The sequence below is a fragment of the Thermobia domestica genome, chromosome 4 (genome assembly GCF_964235325.1).
Source record: "Thermobia domestica chromosome 4, izTheDome1.hap1.1, whole genome shotgun sequence".
Classification (NCBI taxonomy): domain Eukaryota; kingdom Metazoa; phylum Arthropoda; class Insecta; order Zygentoma; family Lepismatidae; genus Thermobia; species Thermobia domestica.
The window spans coordinates 25,179,726-25,199,267 of NC_137457.1; the positions used below are offsets into that span (position 1 = coordinate 25,179,726).

Here is a 19,542-nt window from a genome sequence, read left to right on the forward strand (position 1 = left end):
TGAATTCTAGTGGTCATTATGACAATAAAATTGTTAAATTAGAATTAGTAGTCATTCATGTAAATTATTCCTTGCAACTTTGGAAAATTCAAGATTACTAATAAAATTCCAACTGACCAAAGTAGTATATACAGTGTGTAACAAAAAGGTCCGGCAAAATTTCAAGGGTAGATTCTTTATGGGTAGACAAGCAATATATATATATATATATATATATATATATATATATATATATATATATATATATATATATATATATATATATATATATATATATATGATCATATGCCGGGAAATGCATCGTTACAGAGTTACGGTCATTGAGCCGCCTAACGGTGTGATATAGTCATATTTTGGTCGCCTATTAATGTGATTCAATTTAAAGCTAAATAACTGAGTCCCTAATTAAGCTACTACGAAAATTTGGTATCAATATATTCCTGAAGGACGAAGCTTTCCGCCGATATGCATTTTCTGTATGTGGAAGATACCACAGCGGACGGGGGAGGATTACGTGCTTTTTCGACTTTTGCATCAGGATTTTGATAATAGATTCCTTCCCCTTTTGGGGTACATTTAGAAAAACATGGTATATGAAACAATGAGGTAGTCCGCTATATGGTAACACCCTTATATGGCTTTATGGTAATGTACTTATTGCTTATATAGGAGGAAAAGGAGGAGAGAAAATTTGGCCAATTTTTTGAATCTCAGTTTGCAAATTACTTTATTTTCAGGTCGGTTCCATATAAGACTTCTACGCAACAAGTACACATACAGGGTATTTCCATATCATGGACTACTTCATTGCTTCGCATACTACATTTTATGAATGAACCCCAAGGGGAAGGAGTGCCATCCTCAAAATTCTGATGCAAAAAACGAAAAGGTACGTACTTTACCCTCCCCCATCCGCCGCGGTATCACTCACACACATAAAATTTATATCGGCGAAAAGCTTTGTTCTTCAGAAACACATTGATACCAAAATTATTTTCTAGCTTAATTAGAGGCTGGATTACTGAGGTTTAAATTGAGTCACGTTGAGGGGCAACCAGAAGGTGACTATATCACACCGTCAGGTGGCTCAGTGGCCGTAACTCTGTAACGATGCATTTCCTAACATAAGGTCATATGAAATTTTTTGCTTGTCTACCCGTAAGGAATTCACCCTTAATATTTTGCCGCACTTTTTTGTTACACCCTGTATATTTTAAGAGTATATATTTATATTACAGTTTCGGCTATATAACATAGTCTTTCACAGACACATTATGATAGAAATATCCAATAGAGATAATATATAAGCTATCAAAATTGGTTATTTCTCTCATAATATAGCTGAGGAAGGTTGTAGCTGAGGAAAACTTTAACACAGGTATATACTCTTAAAATATATATAATGAAACATGAGTTAATAAAACTAATTTCACAATGTAATAAAATTAACATCAAACCTATTTCCGAGCAAACTAAGATGTCGTATTTAAAAATAATCTTTATTTCGTATGGGCTTGAAGAATATATATATATATACTTATCATGACGGCCATCTCGTATTTCGCTCGGTTGTTTTGAATAGGAAGGGGGTCAAGTATTATATCAAAGTGGGCTGGAATTTTAGGAAAATACACTGGTGAAGTCTAAGTTGTCATACGTTTATACGTATTTGTAAGAGTTAATGAAATGTCTAATTATTATGAAGAAAGAAAAATGCACTTTAGGACTAACAGTTTTTAGATGCATTTAAGGAACAAATGAATATTTTTGAAGTATATTTTCAACTGATGTTATCTGCAATGTTTCTGTGTGCATGCATGCAAATCCATAGACAAATATGTAAATGTTTAATTGTAATTCAAGTAAATAACAATTGAATCACATACAATAAGTAGAAAATAGCAAAATATTAAAAAATAAAATTTCAAACTTTACAAGGGAATAGTCTACATAAACCTTAATTTCGTGAATATGGATCAATTGTTTTGTAACGTATGTTAAAGGCGTGAAACACAATAAAGTGCTCAGAAAATTTGGTCCCCGGTAGACTTGCGGAACTGCACACAATACTATTTTAGATATAGTGTTAACAAATGCGTCTTCACCATGGAATCCCGCGGTTCAGTTCTCCTGTATATTCTCTTATTTTTAACCCTTTATTTGGCAAGCATTGATAGCATTGCCATGGTTGAACCATGTCTTCCTGATCATAATTTCGTAATTTGAAAAGTATTCTTTGTACTTTGGTTACAAAATACAGGATGTTTATTTCAAAACAACATTACCATGAAATACGTCTTATGTGTAGCTACTAGGGATGGCCACAAAGTTCCGGTTCCGGCGGAACCGGTTCCGCGAGGAACCGGTTCTCGGAGATCCGGTTTTCAGAACCGGTTCCGCACCTGGATCCGAAAACCCGGTTCCAGAACCGGATCTTAGGAACCGGTTCCAGACCTGGATCCGAAAACCCGGTTCCAGAACCGGATCTTAAGAACCGGTTCCAGATCTGGATCTGAAAACCCGGTTCCAGAACCGGATCTTAGGAACCGGTTCCAGATCTGGATCTGAAAACCCGGTTCCAGAACCGGATCTTAGGAACCGGTTCCAGATCTGGATCTGAAAACCCGGTTCCAGAACCGGATCTTAGGAACCGGTTCCAGACCTGGATCCGAAAGCTCCCAAAGACCCGTAAAGGAGGGATAAAGTTCACCTTCAAAAATAATGCAAAGAGGACCATGCGCTTGTGCCTTTCCCGCCCAGACCCGCTTGTGCCCCCAGAAAAAAATATTTGGTCCACCAGTGGGTGTTTAGCCAAATGAGTTGGCCAGTTTGCCTGTTTAACCAATGAGTTTGCCAGTTACCCTGTTTATTTAGCCAAATGAGACAAGCTGCCGCCGCCTGGGTGCCTGCCTGTCGCTTCCACTATTTCATCTAGCATACTGTTCACAGCTTGCCAGCAGCTCGGGTTTAGCGTAGGGATGGTCACAAAGTTTCGGTTCCAGCGGAACCGGTTCCAGATCTGGATCCAAAGAACCGGTTCCAGACCTGGATCCGAAGAACCAGTTCTAGACCTGGATCCGAAGAACAGGTTCTAGACCTGGATCCGAAGAACCGTTTCCAGACTTGGATCCGAAAAACCGGTTGCGGAACCGGATCTTCTAGAACCGGATCCGTTCAGAACCGAAAACCGGTTCCACCAGGAACCGGTTCTGGCCATCCCTAGTAGCTACTGAGCAGCATTGCCCTATTATGGTCAAATATCATAAGAATAATCTCAATAATTAGCAGCAGTTTCCTTGAAATATTTTCGTACAGAACAAGAAACCACAAGTAAAAAAAAAAAAAAAAATCGCGGAACGAAGGAGATAAAGCTTCAACAATATTAAATTTGACTGGCTCCTGTCGACGAAGGTTAGAAGTATCTGTAGAAGTGACCTGCAAATCATGTATATGAATATGGTATGAAAGCAATAATGCCAATTAAATGATCACTGAACTTATGATTCGTGTGGATAACGCAACAGAAAGCGATGTTGCTTGAGAGTAACAGTGCCAAAGTGTTAAACACCTCTATGCAAAAATTATGCCTTGATTTTTTCTTAATTTTATCTAGAAGTTATCAAAATCTTTTCATGTTACGAAAAGTCCACGAAGGGTGTAATCTAACCACATTTATAATTGGGGTAATATTGTGTAATGAATTCGTGTCTTGATAAATTCTTCTCATTATATTCGTAGGTTCACTTTGTCAATTTATAGTTTTCTTTTATCGTATGAATGATCTAACACTAAACTAATGGTTGATATCTGAAAGTTGGCTAAACTAGTGTTGCCCATCCACGAGACTCGGGAAATTTCTTCTCTAATCTTAAAAACGAAAAGTGACTACTATCGAATCTCGTTTTCGAGACAGGCTCGTCTCATGGGCAATACTAGCGCTTACTTCTCGTGCTAGACATCTATAGTTCAACCTCACATTAAGTGAGTTTGTTGTGTGGTTTGGTGGAGAATGTCCTTTTCTTCAAATTTCTCAGATTGTTTCCGTTTCCTCCCACATATGCATTCTACTATTCTTCCATAATCATTGTCTTTCTTAATTATTCGTCTCCTTCTGCACAAATCGCATGACGTAATCACGGGACGTGGTATTAAATATTTTTTTTTTTCAAATTTCTGATCTTCATAAGGCGTAAAAGGAATCGTTATTATTTCCTTTTTAGATTAATGTCGCACGATTACGCATCACGGCTAACGGACACGGTGATATTAAGATGGATGATAATGATGGAACGAAGGAAGTGAGAGAATCCGGAAGAACTCCGAGAAAAGGAATGCCCATGGTGTTTCTGCACCACAAAGTTCAATTCAGGGGTAAATTTGGATAAGGGCGTAACTAGCAATACTTCAATTTTTCAGGACAGCAGAAAAACAAACGCCCTTATCCAATTAACCAACGTATTCACACACTACTTTTGGAGACAGGCGTTCGCTACGGAGCAGAGATATTACCTTAACACAACCTAAACATATACGGGCATGCTCAAACTTGCAGAAAATATGTATATCTCATTTTACCGGAAATAGGTCGATACGCCCTTATCGAAATTATCCCTTCAATTGGTAAGAGCTAGAAACGAAGCAAGGACTCCACGCGCCAAAGGTGAACTGTCTATCACTGAGGCACCGTGGCTCTGAATGAATGATTATGAACATAAGATACTGACAATGTAAAGAAAGCATGATTTAGAGTAAGAGATACATAGTTTTGTCTGCGCTATTGGTTCGTTTGAAGCTGGACTGGTGAAGTCTAACACAGAAATCTCTGTCTCGAACAGAAGAAATAGGAAGTGTTACAAATGGTTTGTGTTTAAAAAGGGGAAGAACACTGTAACGCATCAAAGTAAAATCTTATAACATTTGTAGACTATTCCGAAAATACAAATAGTGATCTTTTCGAAACAAAAATTTATGTCTGCTTGAGACGGACTGATAGCATGATCCGGTAAATTCAACACTCTGCTTATACCCTAACAGCACGGACAGTAAGCTCAACAGTTTGAAACGTTAGACTAGCCAATAGCCAATCGCCTGCAGTTCATTTCTCCCAGTACTATATTCCTTATATCATCACTGACAGGAATCAAAGGTGTTTACCTGGGAGTCAAACATTGATCAGTGGACAAACACATTTTATAACTTTGAGTCAATAAGGGATAGGAAAGGTTTTACTGACCGCGGCGACTCGTGAAGCCTGCGCTCAACACTAATCATAGAATTGCTTTCCCTCACGGAAGAATTCGGTACGATTCGTGACGACCCGGTCGGGAGAGTAATACTCCCGCAAGTACGTTTTTTTCGCGCGCTACTCTAGCCAGCTGTTTTACGCGCTACCCTAGCCAGAAGTATTAAGTTGGTCACAAAATTTATATCATGGGGATCAAGGTGGAACAAAACGAGCCCTGCAGGGCTTCTAACCCGTTCCTACTACTACTCCTATTACTACCAGTAGTACTACTATTTCTACTAGTATTCCTCCTCCTACTACTACTAGTACTACTGCTACTACTACTTCTCCTACTACTACTACTTATCTGCACCAAAGTAAGTAAATCACATTTTTGAGTATTATTTCCATCTTATTTTAATGAAAAGAGTGTTATGATTTTTTTTAAATAAAAAAGATTTCCTTGGGCCGGGTTTGAACCCACGCCAAAAACTATTTCTGTTAGTAGCCCGTAGCGCTAGCATGCTCAGCCACGAGGACAGAGAGCAGCAAGCGTTTGATTTCTGCTATATGTTGTCTATGTGGAAAGACACGGATAATGCCAACCAATCAGAAGCGTGTACTTAGTTCCTACTAGTGCTGGGCACAAAACCGGTTTTTAGAAAAACCGAAACCGGGTTTTGAAAATTTTCAAAAAACCGGTTTCGGTTTTCACCGAAACTGGTTATCGGTTTTTTCTAAAACCGGTTCGGTTTTTCACCTGATCCGTTTTTTCACCGATTCCGGTTTTTTTCAAAATTTGTTCTATTTCTGACCAGAATGGTGTTTCGTTGTTCTCCGGAAACCGAATCCATTTCCACAGAAATAGTTTTATGTTTTCGAAAAGTTCTCACCGAAACCAGTTTCGGTGAAAACCGAACCGGTTTTGGAGAAAACCGAAACCGGTTTTGGAGAAAACCGAAATGTCGGTTTTTCGGGTTTCGGTTTTTATAGAAACCGGTTTTCGGTTTTTATAAAAAACAGTTTTGCCCATCCCTAGTTCCTACTTCCGGGAGTATTACTCTCCCAAGCTAGCCTTGATTCTTACAGCTACCTTCAGAGCACACACTTGAAGAAAAAAACTAACATCTGAAGTGCTCCAACAACGTTGTCAAACTTAGAGGACATAGCAAACGAGCGAAAAAGAAAAGAAACTTAAAGATGTATAACACGAACATTAACAATTCAAATTAAACAGAAACAAGCAGAAATATAAAACAACAACAAAAGCAACAAAACGAAACTTAATGGAAATCCGACGCACTGTAGCCTCAGGGGATGTTCTCCGTATAGCGCGAGAGACAACACTGGCAAAATTTCATCGGTGGGGGTTGACGACCGAGACATACCCTCGCGTTCGATCAGGTTGTGTAATTAATAAATGTACGTCAAGCTTCACGACTCATTGCGGTCACTAAGCACGGGAAAGCAATCCATCTGTCGTTTATATGAAATTTTGTTGCAATAGGTGTCTCGTCTCAATTCTCTTTCGCATTTTCCTCTCTTGTTTCGAAGTTTAGATTATGGCTATGGGGTGTTCAAAATTTACTACCAACAATGCTACCATGGGCGCAGATTAGGGGGCAAAGGGGGCAGTTGTCCCCGCACTTTTTTGAAGTAACCCATTAATATATATAGTTTCATTTAGAAATATAAAATTTTCATAGAATACTGATTCATAGAAAAAAATGGTGCCATATATTTGCCGTTCCGGGAGTACGTATTGGTTGTCTTCCCGTGGAGTAGAAAAAAGAAAAAAAAAATACAGGAATTGCGTTTTCATTGCCACAGAAAATAACCCCAAAATTAATCTATTGGAACACAACAATTTCAGCATACTTTCAGTTCTTACAAGGGCTCGACATGCTAGTCAGCCGCTTTGAAACTAATTCAGAGAGCAATTCGCAAAAGAAAAAAAAAGTCTTTCACAAGTTAGTTTTTAATTGCACAAAAATTGACAGTTCCTAAAATGTCTTTTCTTCTTTTAAAAGTAAAGGAAAAAAGTGTAATAAGAAACAACTTCTATCTTTTCCAATGGTCTGTAGTGTAATATATGAGTGAAGTGGTGTGTTAGGAGTGCATGAGTGTATATACCATTAAATTTAGTGAATTCAACATAATTCTAGGTTTTAGTGTTATTTTGTATAACTGGAGTGATTCTAAGTATTGTTTATATTGTTTTGGTTTGATGTGCTCCAAGAAAGTGAAAACTGCACCTAATGGCAACGAACATGTTTCGGGAAGTTGCAAAAGCAAATATTTCTTTAAATGTCATAGCATATTCTTGTAGTATTTACTGTCTTTCATTTTCTAAGAGTAATAACATATATTTAAGAGCATGTGTGGAATTAAAAATTAAGTTGTTCGTTAACCCCTGTTTCAGTATGACTTGCAAAACAAACATTATTATTTATAACTATGATTAATATTATCCTATTTATTTGTTTTGCAAATTTGTTATTCAATAACCTGATCACACAGTTTTCCAGATAGAATTTTAAGATGTTCATGAGCAAGGAATCAAATCTCTTCTTACACTTTTGTTGTTTAAGAGTACAAAGGGCTACTACCTAGTGGCGTTGTCAATTTACTTAATAAAATATGAAATACTATATACGGTATTTTAACTGAAAAAGATAGTATCCTATAAGTTATACAACCTTTCGTCAAACAAAATATTAGAAACAAGCAGGAAAACTAACATTTATACGCAAATATTCTGATCATGTCTTGGCCCACCCACTTTTAACGTCCAAATGCCGCTACTGAATGCTACAACTGTCCGATATTTTCATAATACAAACCAATGACGGACTTTGCGTCAAGGCCTTCTTTCGGTACTTCTGGTTAATTTAGTGTTATGTTACTGTAACGAAATTTGCATTATTGTTATTATTATTATTAAATTTTCTCGTAGTGCCCAGGAGATGGGTATTACCCCCATCCAACCGATTGCCATGAGTTCATCATGTGTCTGAGTGGCAACGCGTGGCTTCAACATTGTCCAGCGAACTTGGAGTTTGATATAGATGAATGTGTCTGCAAGACGGCGAGCTCGGCTAATTGTGGATCCACTCCACCATATGTGTTCTAGTAAAGAAATCGGCAACTCGTCTGTTTTAACTTCTTTCTTCATATGGTAAGCAAGTTAGATAAGAAATCTACAAATGAATGCAAGGGTAGGTATGAGTGAAAATAATGCAGATCACTTATTGACTACCAGCGTATTCCCTATATTCGGTTCTGTACTCCCAATTCTGTTGCTGGTAGCTCAATGTAAGCGAATGCAGGCGTATTCGAACAAATAAAAAAGGAAAGGATGCACAATTTTCGTGGGTCCTGGGGTTTTAAACACAAGTGGAAGAAATATAGTGATTTTATAGAACTCAATATCGAGCTTCAATCTCAATAAATCAGTTTTCAATCCCAGTGCAACTACTTCTTTTATCTTTACTTTTTGATTTTCTTTTCGTATCTGTCAAAGTTATATTAAAAAAATGCTTCCATCTTCAATGATATGAAAGTTGTGGCAAACACAAGACTAATTTTCATATCAAAACTATGATAACTAACTAAGTGAAACAGATGTTCGCTACTGTTCGAGAATTGAGTTCTTGTATGACAACAATCAAGCAATTCATGCTGGGATTTATATGACCATTTGCTTTAGTACTGTCCATGTGACTCTAAATAAATACGACCTATACATGATTTATGAATATAGTATTCAAGTAGAAGGTCAATTTAGTAAATTTAACTACCATCATCATGAAGTGTGTTTCCAATTTTAAATAATATAGTTACGATAAATTTTGTTACCCCTCGAAACTTACCGCCCCGTGGAAATGCACGTGTTGTACATATGGTAGAACCGGCCCTGGCTTAAAATATCTTTCTTTGGTAGAACTGCAGAAGCAATATTTCAAAATATAGACATAAGGATAATATTAATTGTACAGCGGGGGACACTTCTAAATGGTACACCTTAGCCGTAAATCTCCATATGGCTGTACCATTTAGAAGTGTCCCCCGCTGTACATTCATTGAATTGAATGTTCGTAAACGTTATACCATTCGACTACACTAGGATTTAAGTGTGTCTCCGTCTGTTCGGCTGCCGATTTCACGGTAACTCTCCTGAAACTTACCCGATTTTGATAAAACTTGTATGTGCCTTCTATCTACTTAGAAAAATAAGTCTACTCTTTGGGGTTGCAATCAATCAAGTACAAGGGAGGGTGTTAAAGGGCGTAAAATTAACTCAGTGTTTGTAAGTTTTTTCATGTAATGCAAAATAATATTCCAATATAAAATACGTACAAATTTCTCGATTATGACAAAATAAAATTTTCTTTATGTCGTCGGGAATATCCCCACAGCTTAAGGTTAAAATATGCCAAGAGGAAAAGTGTGAATTTATTCTCCCCCTCCTCACCGATGAATTACAAAAATATATTCCATAATATTTTTTGTTTAAGGAAATGCTTGATTTTGACGTAATATGTTGCAGCTGTTCCTTGAGGCTCCCCGATCATCTTCTCTGCAAGCGTTTAGAATCAGTAAAGAATAAAATACTGGATTTACCCTTCCACCCCCATTTCTTTCCGAGTAGCACGATAAATTTTCTAAAATTCATTTTGTTTTGATACAATATTGATCATTTTCTTTGAGTGTTTTCCATAACCCTAGTATTTGGGATTGAAATCAGTTAAGAATGAGTGGAAAATTTGGCGCTTTAATGTAATATAGATTACCCATCCGAAATTTAAAAAATATGATCCAGATCATATTTCGTAAAGTATTAGATTTTCATTTAATATGCCTATACTTTTAGAGCCATCACGCTCATTCCCGCTACATGGATTTAAAATAAATGAGTACATGAATAAATCTCTCAGGCCTATATGTGAAGAAATAGTGGAATTTTGTTTTTGAAATAATTGATAAATTCACAAAGTTTTCTTTTCACTTTCTTGTTACATTTTAAACAATGGAATAGGATAATTGTACTCTGTGAACTCTATTTATGTTTCCTGTACTTTATATATATATATATATATATATATATATATATATATATATATATATATATATATATATATATATATATATATATATATATATATATATATATACCCTCCATTCCAAAAGAAACCGAACTTTTGAAAACAAATAGTACCACTAGTGCCATCTGTTGTAATATTTTACCGGTAGATGGCGTAGTCCCTCATTGACAACTGGTATAAATGTCATGACATTTGGATGCACGGCAACAAAGTTATTGCGTTTCAACTGTCAGTGTGTTGTGTACATCGGTCGGAAAATGAGTTTCAAACAACGAGCTGCAATTGAGTTTTGTGTTAAACTGGGTAAAACTTTTAGTGAAACGCACCAAATGCTACAAACTGCATATGGTGATAAGTGTATATCCCGTACGCAAGTTTACGAGTGGTTCAGGCGATTCAAATCGGGTAGAGAGACGCTGGATGATGACGAAAGATCAGGCCGTCCCAGAACAGGATTATCGGAAGAAAACATCGAAAAAGTGCGTGAATTCATCAAACATAACAAAAAATCGTCGGTCAAAGTTATTGAAATGGAATTAGGCATTCCTCAAACAACTGCATACCGCATTTTGACCGAAGTTTTGGGCCTTAAGAAGGTTAATTCGCGGTTTGTACCACACAAACTCACCGAAGACCAAAAAGTTGATCGAATTGCGCATTGCAAAGACATCGTTAAAAGTGCTCGGCAGGATCGAAACTTCTTGAAATCGATTGTAACTGGTGACGAGACGTGGTGTTTTGAATATGAGCCCGAAACAAAGCGGCAAAGTGCTGAATGGAAAGCGCCGGATGAAGGAACACCCAAAAAAGTCGCTTGGTGAAGTCAAAAGTTAAGGTGATGCTGATTTGTTTTTACGATTCAAAAGGAATTATCCACAAAGAATTTGTTCAGCCGGCCAGACAGTCACTGGAGAGTTTTACTTAGGCGTCATGAAGCGTTTGCTGGCAAGAATTCGTCGTATTCGGCCCGAATATCGCGAAATCGGCAGTTGGACTCTTTTGGACGATAATGCACCATCACATCGTTCGCGACTTGTAACTGAATTTTTGGTCAAAAATCACATTATTCGGTTGCATCATCCGCCCTATTCACCAGATCTCGCTCCGTGCGATTTCTATCTGTTCCCGAAACTGCATTTGGCGATGAAAGGAAAGTGGCACGCATCGATTGATGCCATTGAGAAGGCGACGACCGCCGTCGTAAAGACCATTCCAATAAAGGACATGGAGAAGTCATTTGACAACTTGTTGGAGCGTGCAAATATGTGTATCGATGCAGAAGGGGAATACATTGATTAATAAAAATGATTTGTTCCAAAATGTACATTGCTTTTTTGTTTTTTTAAAACGTTCGGTTTCTTTTGGAATGGAGGGTGTATATATATATATATATATATATATATATATATATATATATATATATATATATATATATATATATATATATATATATATATATATATATACACGGAGAGAAACGCTATGTAAGTTTTTACTTGCAAACTCGAAATATTAAAAAATTTTCCGGTTCCCGAAAGCTAATTGGAAAATTATATTTTGTTGCTGTCTAACATTCCTATACAGGAATTCAATTTTATAGCTCAATGTGCAGTTAAATATAGTGGAAATTTTTCTTCCTAACATCACTACACAAAATATTTAAAATTGGCCGGATTATGAGAAGTTTTCCACTTGTATCTACATCATATCGAAAATTTTCCGATCCCTGAAAATTTCTTTCACTTGTTTCTACAGAGAAATAAAACTTTCCGATTCATAAACAGCTGTTTTACTTTTTGCTTTAAAATTATGAAAATTTTCCTGCTTATAAAACGTTTTTCAGTTTTTTCATACACAACATAAAATTTTTCGATTCATGATAAAATGTTTTATTTGTTCCTATATAGCACCGGAAATTTTCAGAGCCACGAAAATTTTCAGATTACATAGATTTTCCACTTTTAAACATTTCTGCACATGAAGTCGACCAATTCTACGGGTTATGAGGAATTGTTACTTGATCACTGATATTTGTTTAGAACGGAAACTTTTCCGGAAAAATATAGGAGAAAAGTTTCCGGAACATTTTCTGAAATGGAAAATTTTCTACCTCACATCGCTAAAGAAAGTATAAACGTAGTGTCTTTATTACAAAAACCAAAACATACATGTATGTTACACGAAATACGAATATGGTAAATATGGCACCTCAGTTTTATTGCCCCTTTGTTTTTGTATAGAACGTAGAATAATCGTTCAAAATGTTCGTATATTTTCGTTGATCCAAGCCCGATCCACACGTAACTAGTTCATCCTACAGGGTGGGCTCACACTACATTGTACGGAATCGTTTGTTCAAGAAGTATCCACTGCATCCTCTAACTTGAAAGGTTCGGTTTACTTCATTTCATATGGAATTAAAATGTTACTGAAGAACACTAAGCTGTATCGGTAACGTATTATTCGACATTTTCGTGTACTATCACTTCATGAAAAAGTTAGAATTTTGGAGACTTCTTAGTGCATATTCACCTCAAGCCATCACTTATTGCGCACCTCTTGTCCGCACTCAAGTTTATCTTTACCACCCACTCTTTACATCACAAAACAGGGTGCGTTATTATAAATTTCAGTGTCAGACTATTATGCACTGTTGAAATTAGATACAAAGCTTAATTTTTAAAATTTATAAATTGTACACAAGTATTTAGTCTCTAACTTTTAAGTATTTACGGAGTTTTATCACATGCGCTTTTGGTGTCGCGAGTCTAACAGCTCACCAAGTTGAACATCTCTTTGTTTTTCCTTTCCTATTCTATGTTCCTCTGATACATGCGCATGGTGAACTAAATGTATACTTGGATTACTGGAACTTTCTGGTGGACAAACACCGTGTGCGTGGGTTTTCTCGGGGTTTTCCTGTTTCCTCCCACTTTATTCATTCCACCATTTCATTCATTACTCATCATCACCGTCTCCTTTAGCCTCACCTGCATAACCGTGGGACGTAAAACTCAAAGATTTCATTTTCATTTCATTGGATTACTGCAATCATCAGGTACAAAACGCAAATTTTGCGTTTAAGTAAAGGAATAAAATTATGCATAAATTTGGAGCAGTTACGCAGTTAGGTATGTACATTTTTATCTTGGTTGGCTATACACCAATATAATTGGTTGCTAAACAAAACAACTTACCACCATATTCGTGCTACTGTTTTGGAGAATTTAGTTGCGATGCGACAAACAGAAATATGTGGACAACCGTTGATATTCCTTGTAGATTGTTTGAAAATATGCTCCGATAGGTAACCTTCAAAATGTTCCTTTTTTCCAAATGATGAAATTGAATATCGAACATTTCTTCACTTGTATTTAATTTTTTGCTTGTGGACTGGGATTGTATCTTGTCCCATCAATTAAATGTTTCTTTCATGTAGTTGTCCACTTGCTGCTTTTAATATTAATTTCATGGACTGGTTTACGCTAAGATGGATGGATTTGAATTCTCAACGGGCACTAAAAATTATTACCTTATTTGTCTCTTTGCACTGCACCGAATACTTAGCGTCCTTCCACATGTCTTCCTTTGTTAAATTTTCTGGCCAATGTTTAGTTAAGGGAGGACAGCTTTTTTTCGTGGTACAATTTCCTTAATTTCTGTTAATATTAGGTTAGGTTAGGTTAGGTTAAGTTTGGTATTTTCAATTAGCATGGCACCCTTCACCTAAACATGACCCAATTTTCTTTTTGCGAATTCTGCTTCGGCTATTTCCACCACCTTGCGCACTTCACCGATAATTTGAGAATTCCTCAAAGCCGGGTTAACATACACACACACTTCTCTATAGTATGAACTCCTATCAGTAACCGTTTTGAACTTACTTCAAACTCATTTTGAACAACTTCATACCTTGCATATGATAATGTGCACCCAACGACGCAAATATACTAGTTGTCGTCGGGGCGAGAACTCCCTTTAGCGCCTCCTGACCAATCAAATATTTGCCCAATTTTGTGCCCTTTCAATCCAGCGCCCGGAGCACAAGCCCCGTTTGCCCCCTCTAGTTACGTCACTGCATGCAGCAATGAGTAATACGCTACTGTCCTTTCGATTGTTAATTTGGAATCTTCGAGGAAAATACCTTTCACTATGGATAAATGAGTGTCACATTGTTTGCTCTAACTTCCTTTACGGCAAAAGCGCAGTATATGTATTTCTCTGTGCCTGTATTTCAGGGCTGGATTAACTCACCTGGAGGCCCGGGACTGGAAAAATTATGTGGACCCTTCTGACATCGCCTAATACATTTTCTGTGAAAGTACATAATAAGGGAATATAATTAATATTTTTGGTCATATTTTATCTTATGATTGTGATTTATCTTGTATGATTCTTTCTAGACAGCCAGTTAAGATTTTGATCAGAGAGGAGGCCGCCGTCCACCTAGAGACCGGGGGATACAGCTCTCCTTAATCCGACTGTGTTGTATTTTCAACTCGTTTCCACATTTACTGCAATTCAACTCACGTTTTATCATTCAATGTCGCTATAAAAATTCCTCTGTAGGGTAGTTCTTTGTCTTAAAAAAAAGCTTTATTGGGATTACAACCGGTATACAGTACCGGTATAATGTTGTAATTACTTGATTTGATAATTTCCCGCCATTTCATTTCACGAACTTCCTTATTTTTAATCGCTGGATTGTCACACAGAAAATAGTTCCTCAATATAACAATTAACGACCTGTGTATATTCACTAATACATACACTCTTGTGTTCTACACAATCTTACATTGTCGTTTTACTTTGCTGAAGAATCATTCAAATACTCAATTCTACCTGTAAATGGAGCTCCTCCGTGGCTAAACGGTTAGCAAATTCGCCTTTGGCGTGAGAGACCCGGGTTCATTTCCCGGTGGGAGCTCATGTGGTTCGGATTCCATGTTAATCAGTAGGTCCATGTCTCATATAGCCTCGCTGATTAAAGGGACGTTAAACTCAAAATCAACTCAACTCAGCTACCTGCAAATGTTCTATTTGGTAGAACCATCTGCTGAAGTAAAACCCTTCTAACATTGACACAGATAATCTTAACATATTACCGGCACTTGTTATTATATCACATTGAAATATCACCCCCGGTCTGTCGAAAAAGTGTAAAAAGCTTTTCAGGCCAGCTTTGAGTTTTACTCAGGTTTCCTGGGTTTACCTCATTCACACCATGCAAATGCCGGGATGATACCTAATATACAGGTCCCAGGTCGCTTCCTTCCTTCTTCTTCCCTGGTGTGCTCGCCGAGGGACGTCCTCTCTCAAACGTGACAGGCTAACATGGTCATAGAAGCCCACAAATCTAAATCCTGAATCCTAAATCCCGAAATATCACCGTATTTAAGTGCGGATATGTGTCTAAACAAATCTTATACACTCATTTGAAAAAGCATTGAACATATATATTTTAATTTATTTTTAGTATTAAGGACAATCATAATGTATTTTAAATATTAAAATAATTTTAAGAGAAATACAATTATTTACCTATCAATGTAGTAACTTATTATTGTTTTCTATTTGATTATGACATAAAAACAATTTTCTGTAATTTATCCTTCTTCTTTGTTTGATTTCTTTTGTAGAATTTCACGGTGGAATCTAGTGCCCAACTTCTGAAGTAAACTTCGTTATGAAATGGTTTACTGTGTTAATTTATTTTTCTTACTCATGTATAATTTATGTATTCTATTAAAACGTGTACTTGCACAATAAATAAATATAAATTTGTTTATTAAAATACGTGTTATTGTTTATTACGGTAAATTAAATAGTTTATATTGTATCCTCTGATCTAAATTTTTGTGTGTTTGATTTTCGACACAGGGAAATTATTGGAAACGAGTTCTCGATTAAACTAAGGACCCATCCGGTTTGCCATAAGGATTAAACTGTGTCACGTGATCAGGTCAAATGACACGTTTCGTGCTAAATTCAGTCTGGAGATTTCATCGTATTTCAAGTACTTAACTTCAGCATGGGTTGCCCTGGGTAATTCTCCAGAAGATGCATATACGCACTTTATCATTAATATTGATTGTACTCAAACGACTTGACTTTCGACATTGTTCTATCCATATTTACCTTCAGTGCTATACATAGTTTTTAAGCACTTCATTATGCCTTTGCAATAAGCTGTCAATTAACCATCTTCTTATAGTTTTTGAGATATGTGGACTTCATTTTTTTTAAATTTATTTTCTATTGACTTTAATGTTCATGTTTCGTGATGTTTTACTATGTTGCATCTATTTTAGGACAATTTGATTTTGAAATATAGAAACCACATAACCTATTCTACAATTGAGCTGATCTCTTAGCCATCTCTTTCGTTTGTTTTTTTTTGGGGGGGGGATAAATGAAAAATTATTTTTTAGTTGATTTTCTATTGACATTAATATTAAGAGTTTGTGCTTTTTTTGACTATGTTTCATCCATTTTAGGATAACTTGCTTTGGAATTGAGAATCTACATATTCTCTTCTACATTTGAGCTGAATTTCACCCATTTCCCCCAAAGTCTTCTCACATCATTGTAACCGGATAGTCCCTTCTAGCTACTAATACGAAATATTGCCCAATGTCACGCTGCATCAGTGGTAGAATGCTCACTTTGGTGAACGGAGTCCATAATTGAATTTCAACTCGCGCTTATCAGGTTTTGTAGTGCATAAACACCATGTAAATTTACTTTCTCGGGGGTTTCTCCGCTTCCTCCCACTTTCTTCATTTCACCATTTGATGAAATATCGTTATCATCATCTTCTTTAGCTTCCAAGCATATGTGTGGGACGTTAGAATTAAAATGAATAAAAATGGGGCACTATTGATGTTTTATTCAAATTACCCTTTCTGTGCCGTTGATGTTGGGAGCTTCCTGCTCGTATTTCGAGCTGTCAAAAAGAATTACAAATTTAAATCAAATGTTAAATATTCCTTACACCAGGGATGCAAATAAGTAACAAAATTTTACTAGCCCAAGAAAAAAGCTACTAGCCCACATCTCGCAGTTCTGGTATTTTATTAAAAGTTAAACCAAGCATCTTTTGTCAGATTCTCTAACATATAATGGTAACAAGTTAAAACATAACAAAGAAATTTCTCAGGCATTCGCGCATTATTTTCAGTTATTATATAGTAGTGTACCCGCTAAATACGACACGAATTATCTAATAACAAATAATTCGGAATGTAGTATATTAGACACTTTTCATATAAAGGAAATAAAATTAGAGGAGATTGAGGAGGCTATTAAAGCGCTGAAACCTAAAATATCTTGTACTATAGATGGCATTCCACCGTATGCGGTGAAGGGTTGTTTAGATATATTCAAGCATCCACTCCATATTATCTTTAATATGTCCATTAAAACCAATACATTTACGAATAAATGGAAAGAAAGTCTCATTTGCCCTATTCCTAAATCCGGAAACAGGAATGAGATAGAGAACTTCAGACCCGTAGCCATCCTATTTCGCTTTGGCAAAGTTCTTGATACCATATTATGCAACAGAATTTTAAACAATGTAAAGCCTGTCATATCTGAACATCAACACGGATATTTAAGGAATCAATCCACAACAACCGATCTAGCAATAGTAACGAATTACATAGCAAGAGAATTAGACAAAGGCAGTCAAGTGGACGTCATTTATACGGATTTCAGTAAGGCTTTCGACAGAGTTGACCATGACGTGCTACTACAGAAATTGGTATCTTTCAATTTTTCTAAACGAGCAATAGAGTACTTCGCTTCCTACTTGTGCAATCGAGAGCAAGCTGTCTCTTACAAGGAATATATTACCACGAAATTTACCACATTATCAGGTGTTCCTCAAGGATCTCATTTAGGTCCGCTATTATTTCTTCTTGTAATTAATGAAATTTCAACCTATGTTAAAAACTCTCAATTTCTGTTGTTTGCCGATGATCTCAAATTATATTCTAAAATAAGCACAATGGATGACTGCACACAATTCGAGCACGATTTACAGGGTGTTGGGCAATGGTGTGCCAAAAACAAACTTTCATTGAATATCTCTAAATGCAAGTCTTTATCGTTCTCAAGGAAAGAAAATCCCATCAATCATCTGTATATAATTAATGGCATATCTCTGTGTAAACCAAATTCAGTTAAAGATTTAGGAGTAATTTTTGATTCAAAATTGACCTTCTCTCATCACATTGATGCAATCTCTAACGCTGCATTCAGAAACCTCGGCTTTATCTATAGAATGGGTAAAGGGTTTAGAAACGAGTCAACATTCATTAAACTTTATAATTTGTACGTGAGGTCCCGATTAGAATATGCGTGCGTTATTTGCACACCGGATGTAAATAAATACTTACAAGTAATAGAAAACATGCAATTTAAATTTCTAAAAATGCTTACGTACAAGAAAACAGCTTTCTATTCCAAACAGATTTCCTACGTGGACTTAGTAAGGAGTTTGAATTTCCTAACGTTGACGAATCGACGAAGGATGTTTGATTTACTATTTTTATGTAAAGTATTAAATAATAAAATTGACTGTCCAGAGCTACTCACGAAAATATATATTTGAGCGCTCCAACAGGCAGAACAAGACCAGGGAATACTGGTATATTTTTCTGTGAAAGGGCACGAACAAATATTTTCAGTAAATCTCCGCTGTGGAGAATGTGTGACTCCTACAATAAATTAAGTCATAAAACTGATGTTTTAGAGATGTATTCAGTATGACAGAATATATATTTAGAAACAGGATTATTACCGAGTGCCTGACACTCGAAGTGAATTGATTAATTGTATGGATAAATATATATATATATATATATATATATATATATATATATTTATCCATACAATTTATCCATATATATGTCTATGTATGTATTATACGACACTATAATTAGGTATTAAGCCTGTTGTGTTGTTTTCTAAATAAATAAATAAATAAATAAAAATCATTAACTTACCTTTGAAATAAATAACAGTGATACAGTATTAAAAACTCGAACGCACCGATAACCACTCGCCCCGGGCGAGTGGTTATTTGCATCCCTGCCTTATACAATAGTTTGTAGTTTTTGTTAACATTGCGTTTGTAGTGAAAACCTTGTACTGGGGTTGTTGTATCTTCTTGTTTCATGGCATCTATAACTAATTGTTTGTTGGTAA

The 19,542-nt window shown here is 36.1% G+C and overlaps 1 protein-coding gene across 1 annotated transcript in view; it reads left to right on the forward strand.

Annotated features, from left to right (window-relative positions):
* Positions 1-16,123, forward strand: part of LOC145683275 (uncharacterized) — a 33,810-nt gene extending 17,687 nt beyond the window's left edge. The window contains exons 5-6 of the mRNA XM_081754641.1: positions 8,181-8,402; positions 15,969-16,123. Coding sequence (XP_081610767.1) covers positions 8,181-8,357 — 177 coding nt within the window. The 3' untranslated portion in view covers positions 8,358-8,402; positions 15,969-16,123. The remainder of the gene's footprint in view (positions 1-8,180; positions 8,403-15,968) is intronic.
* The last annotated feature ends 3,419 nt before the right edge of the window (positions 16,124-19,542 follow it).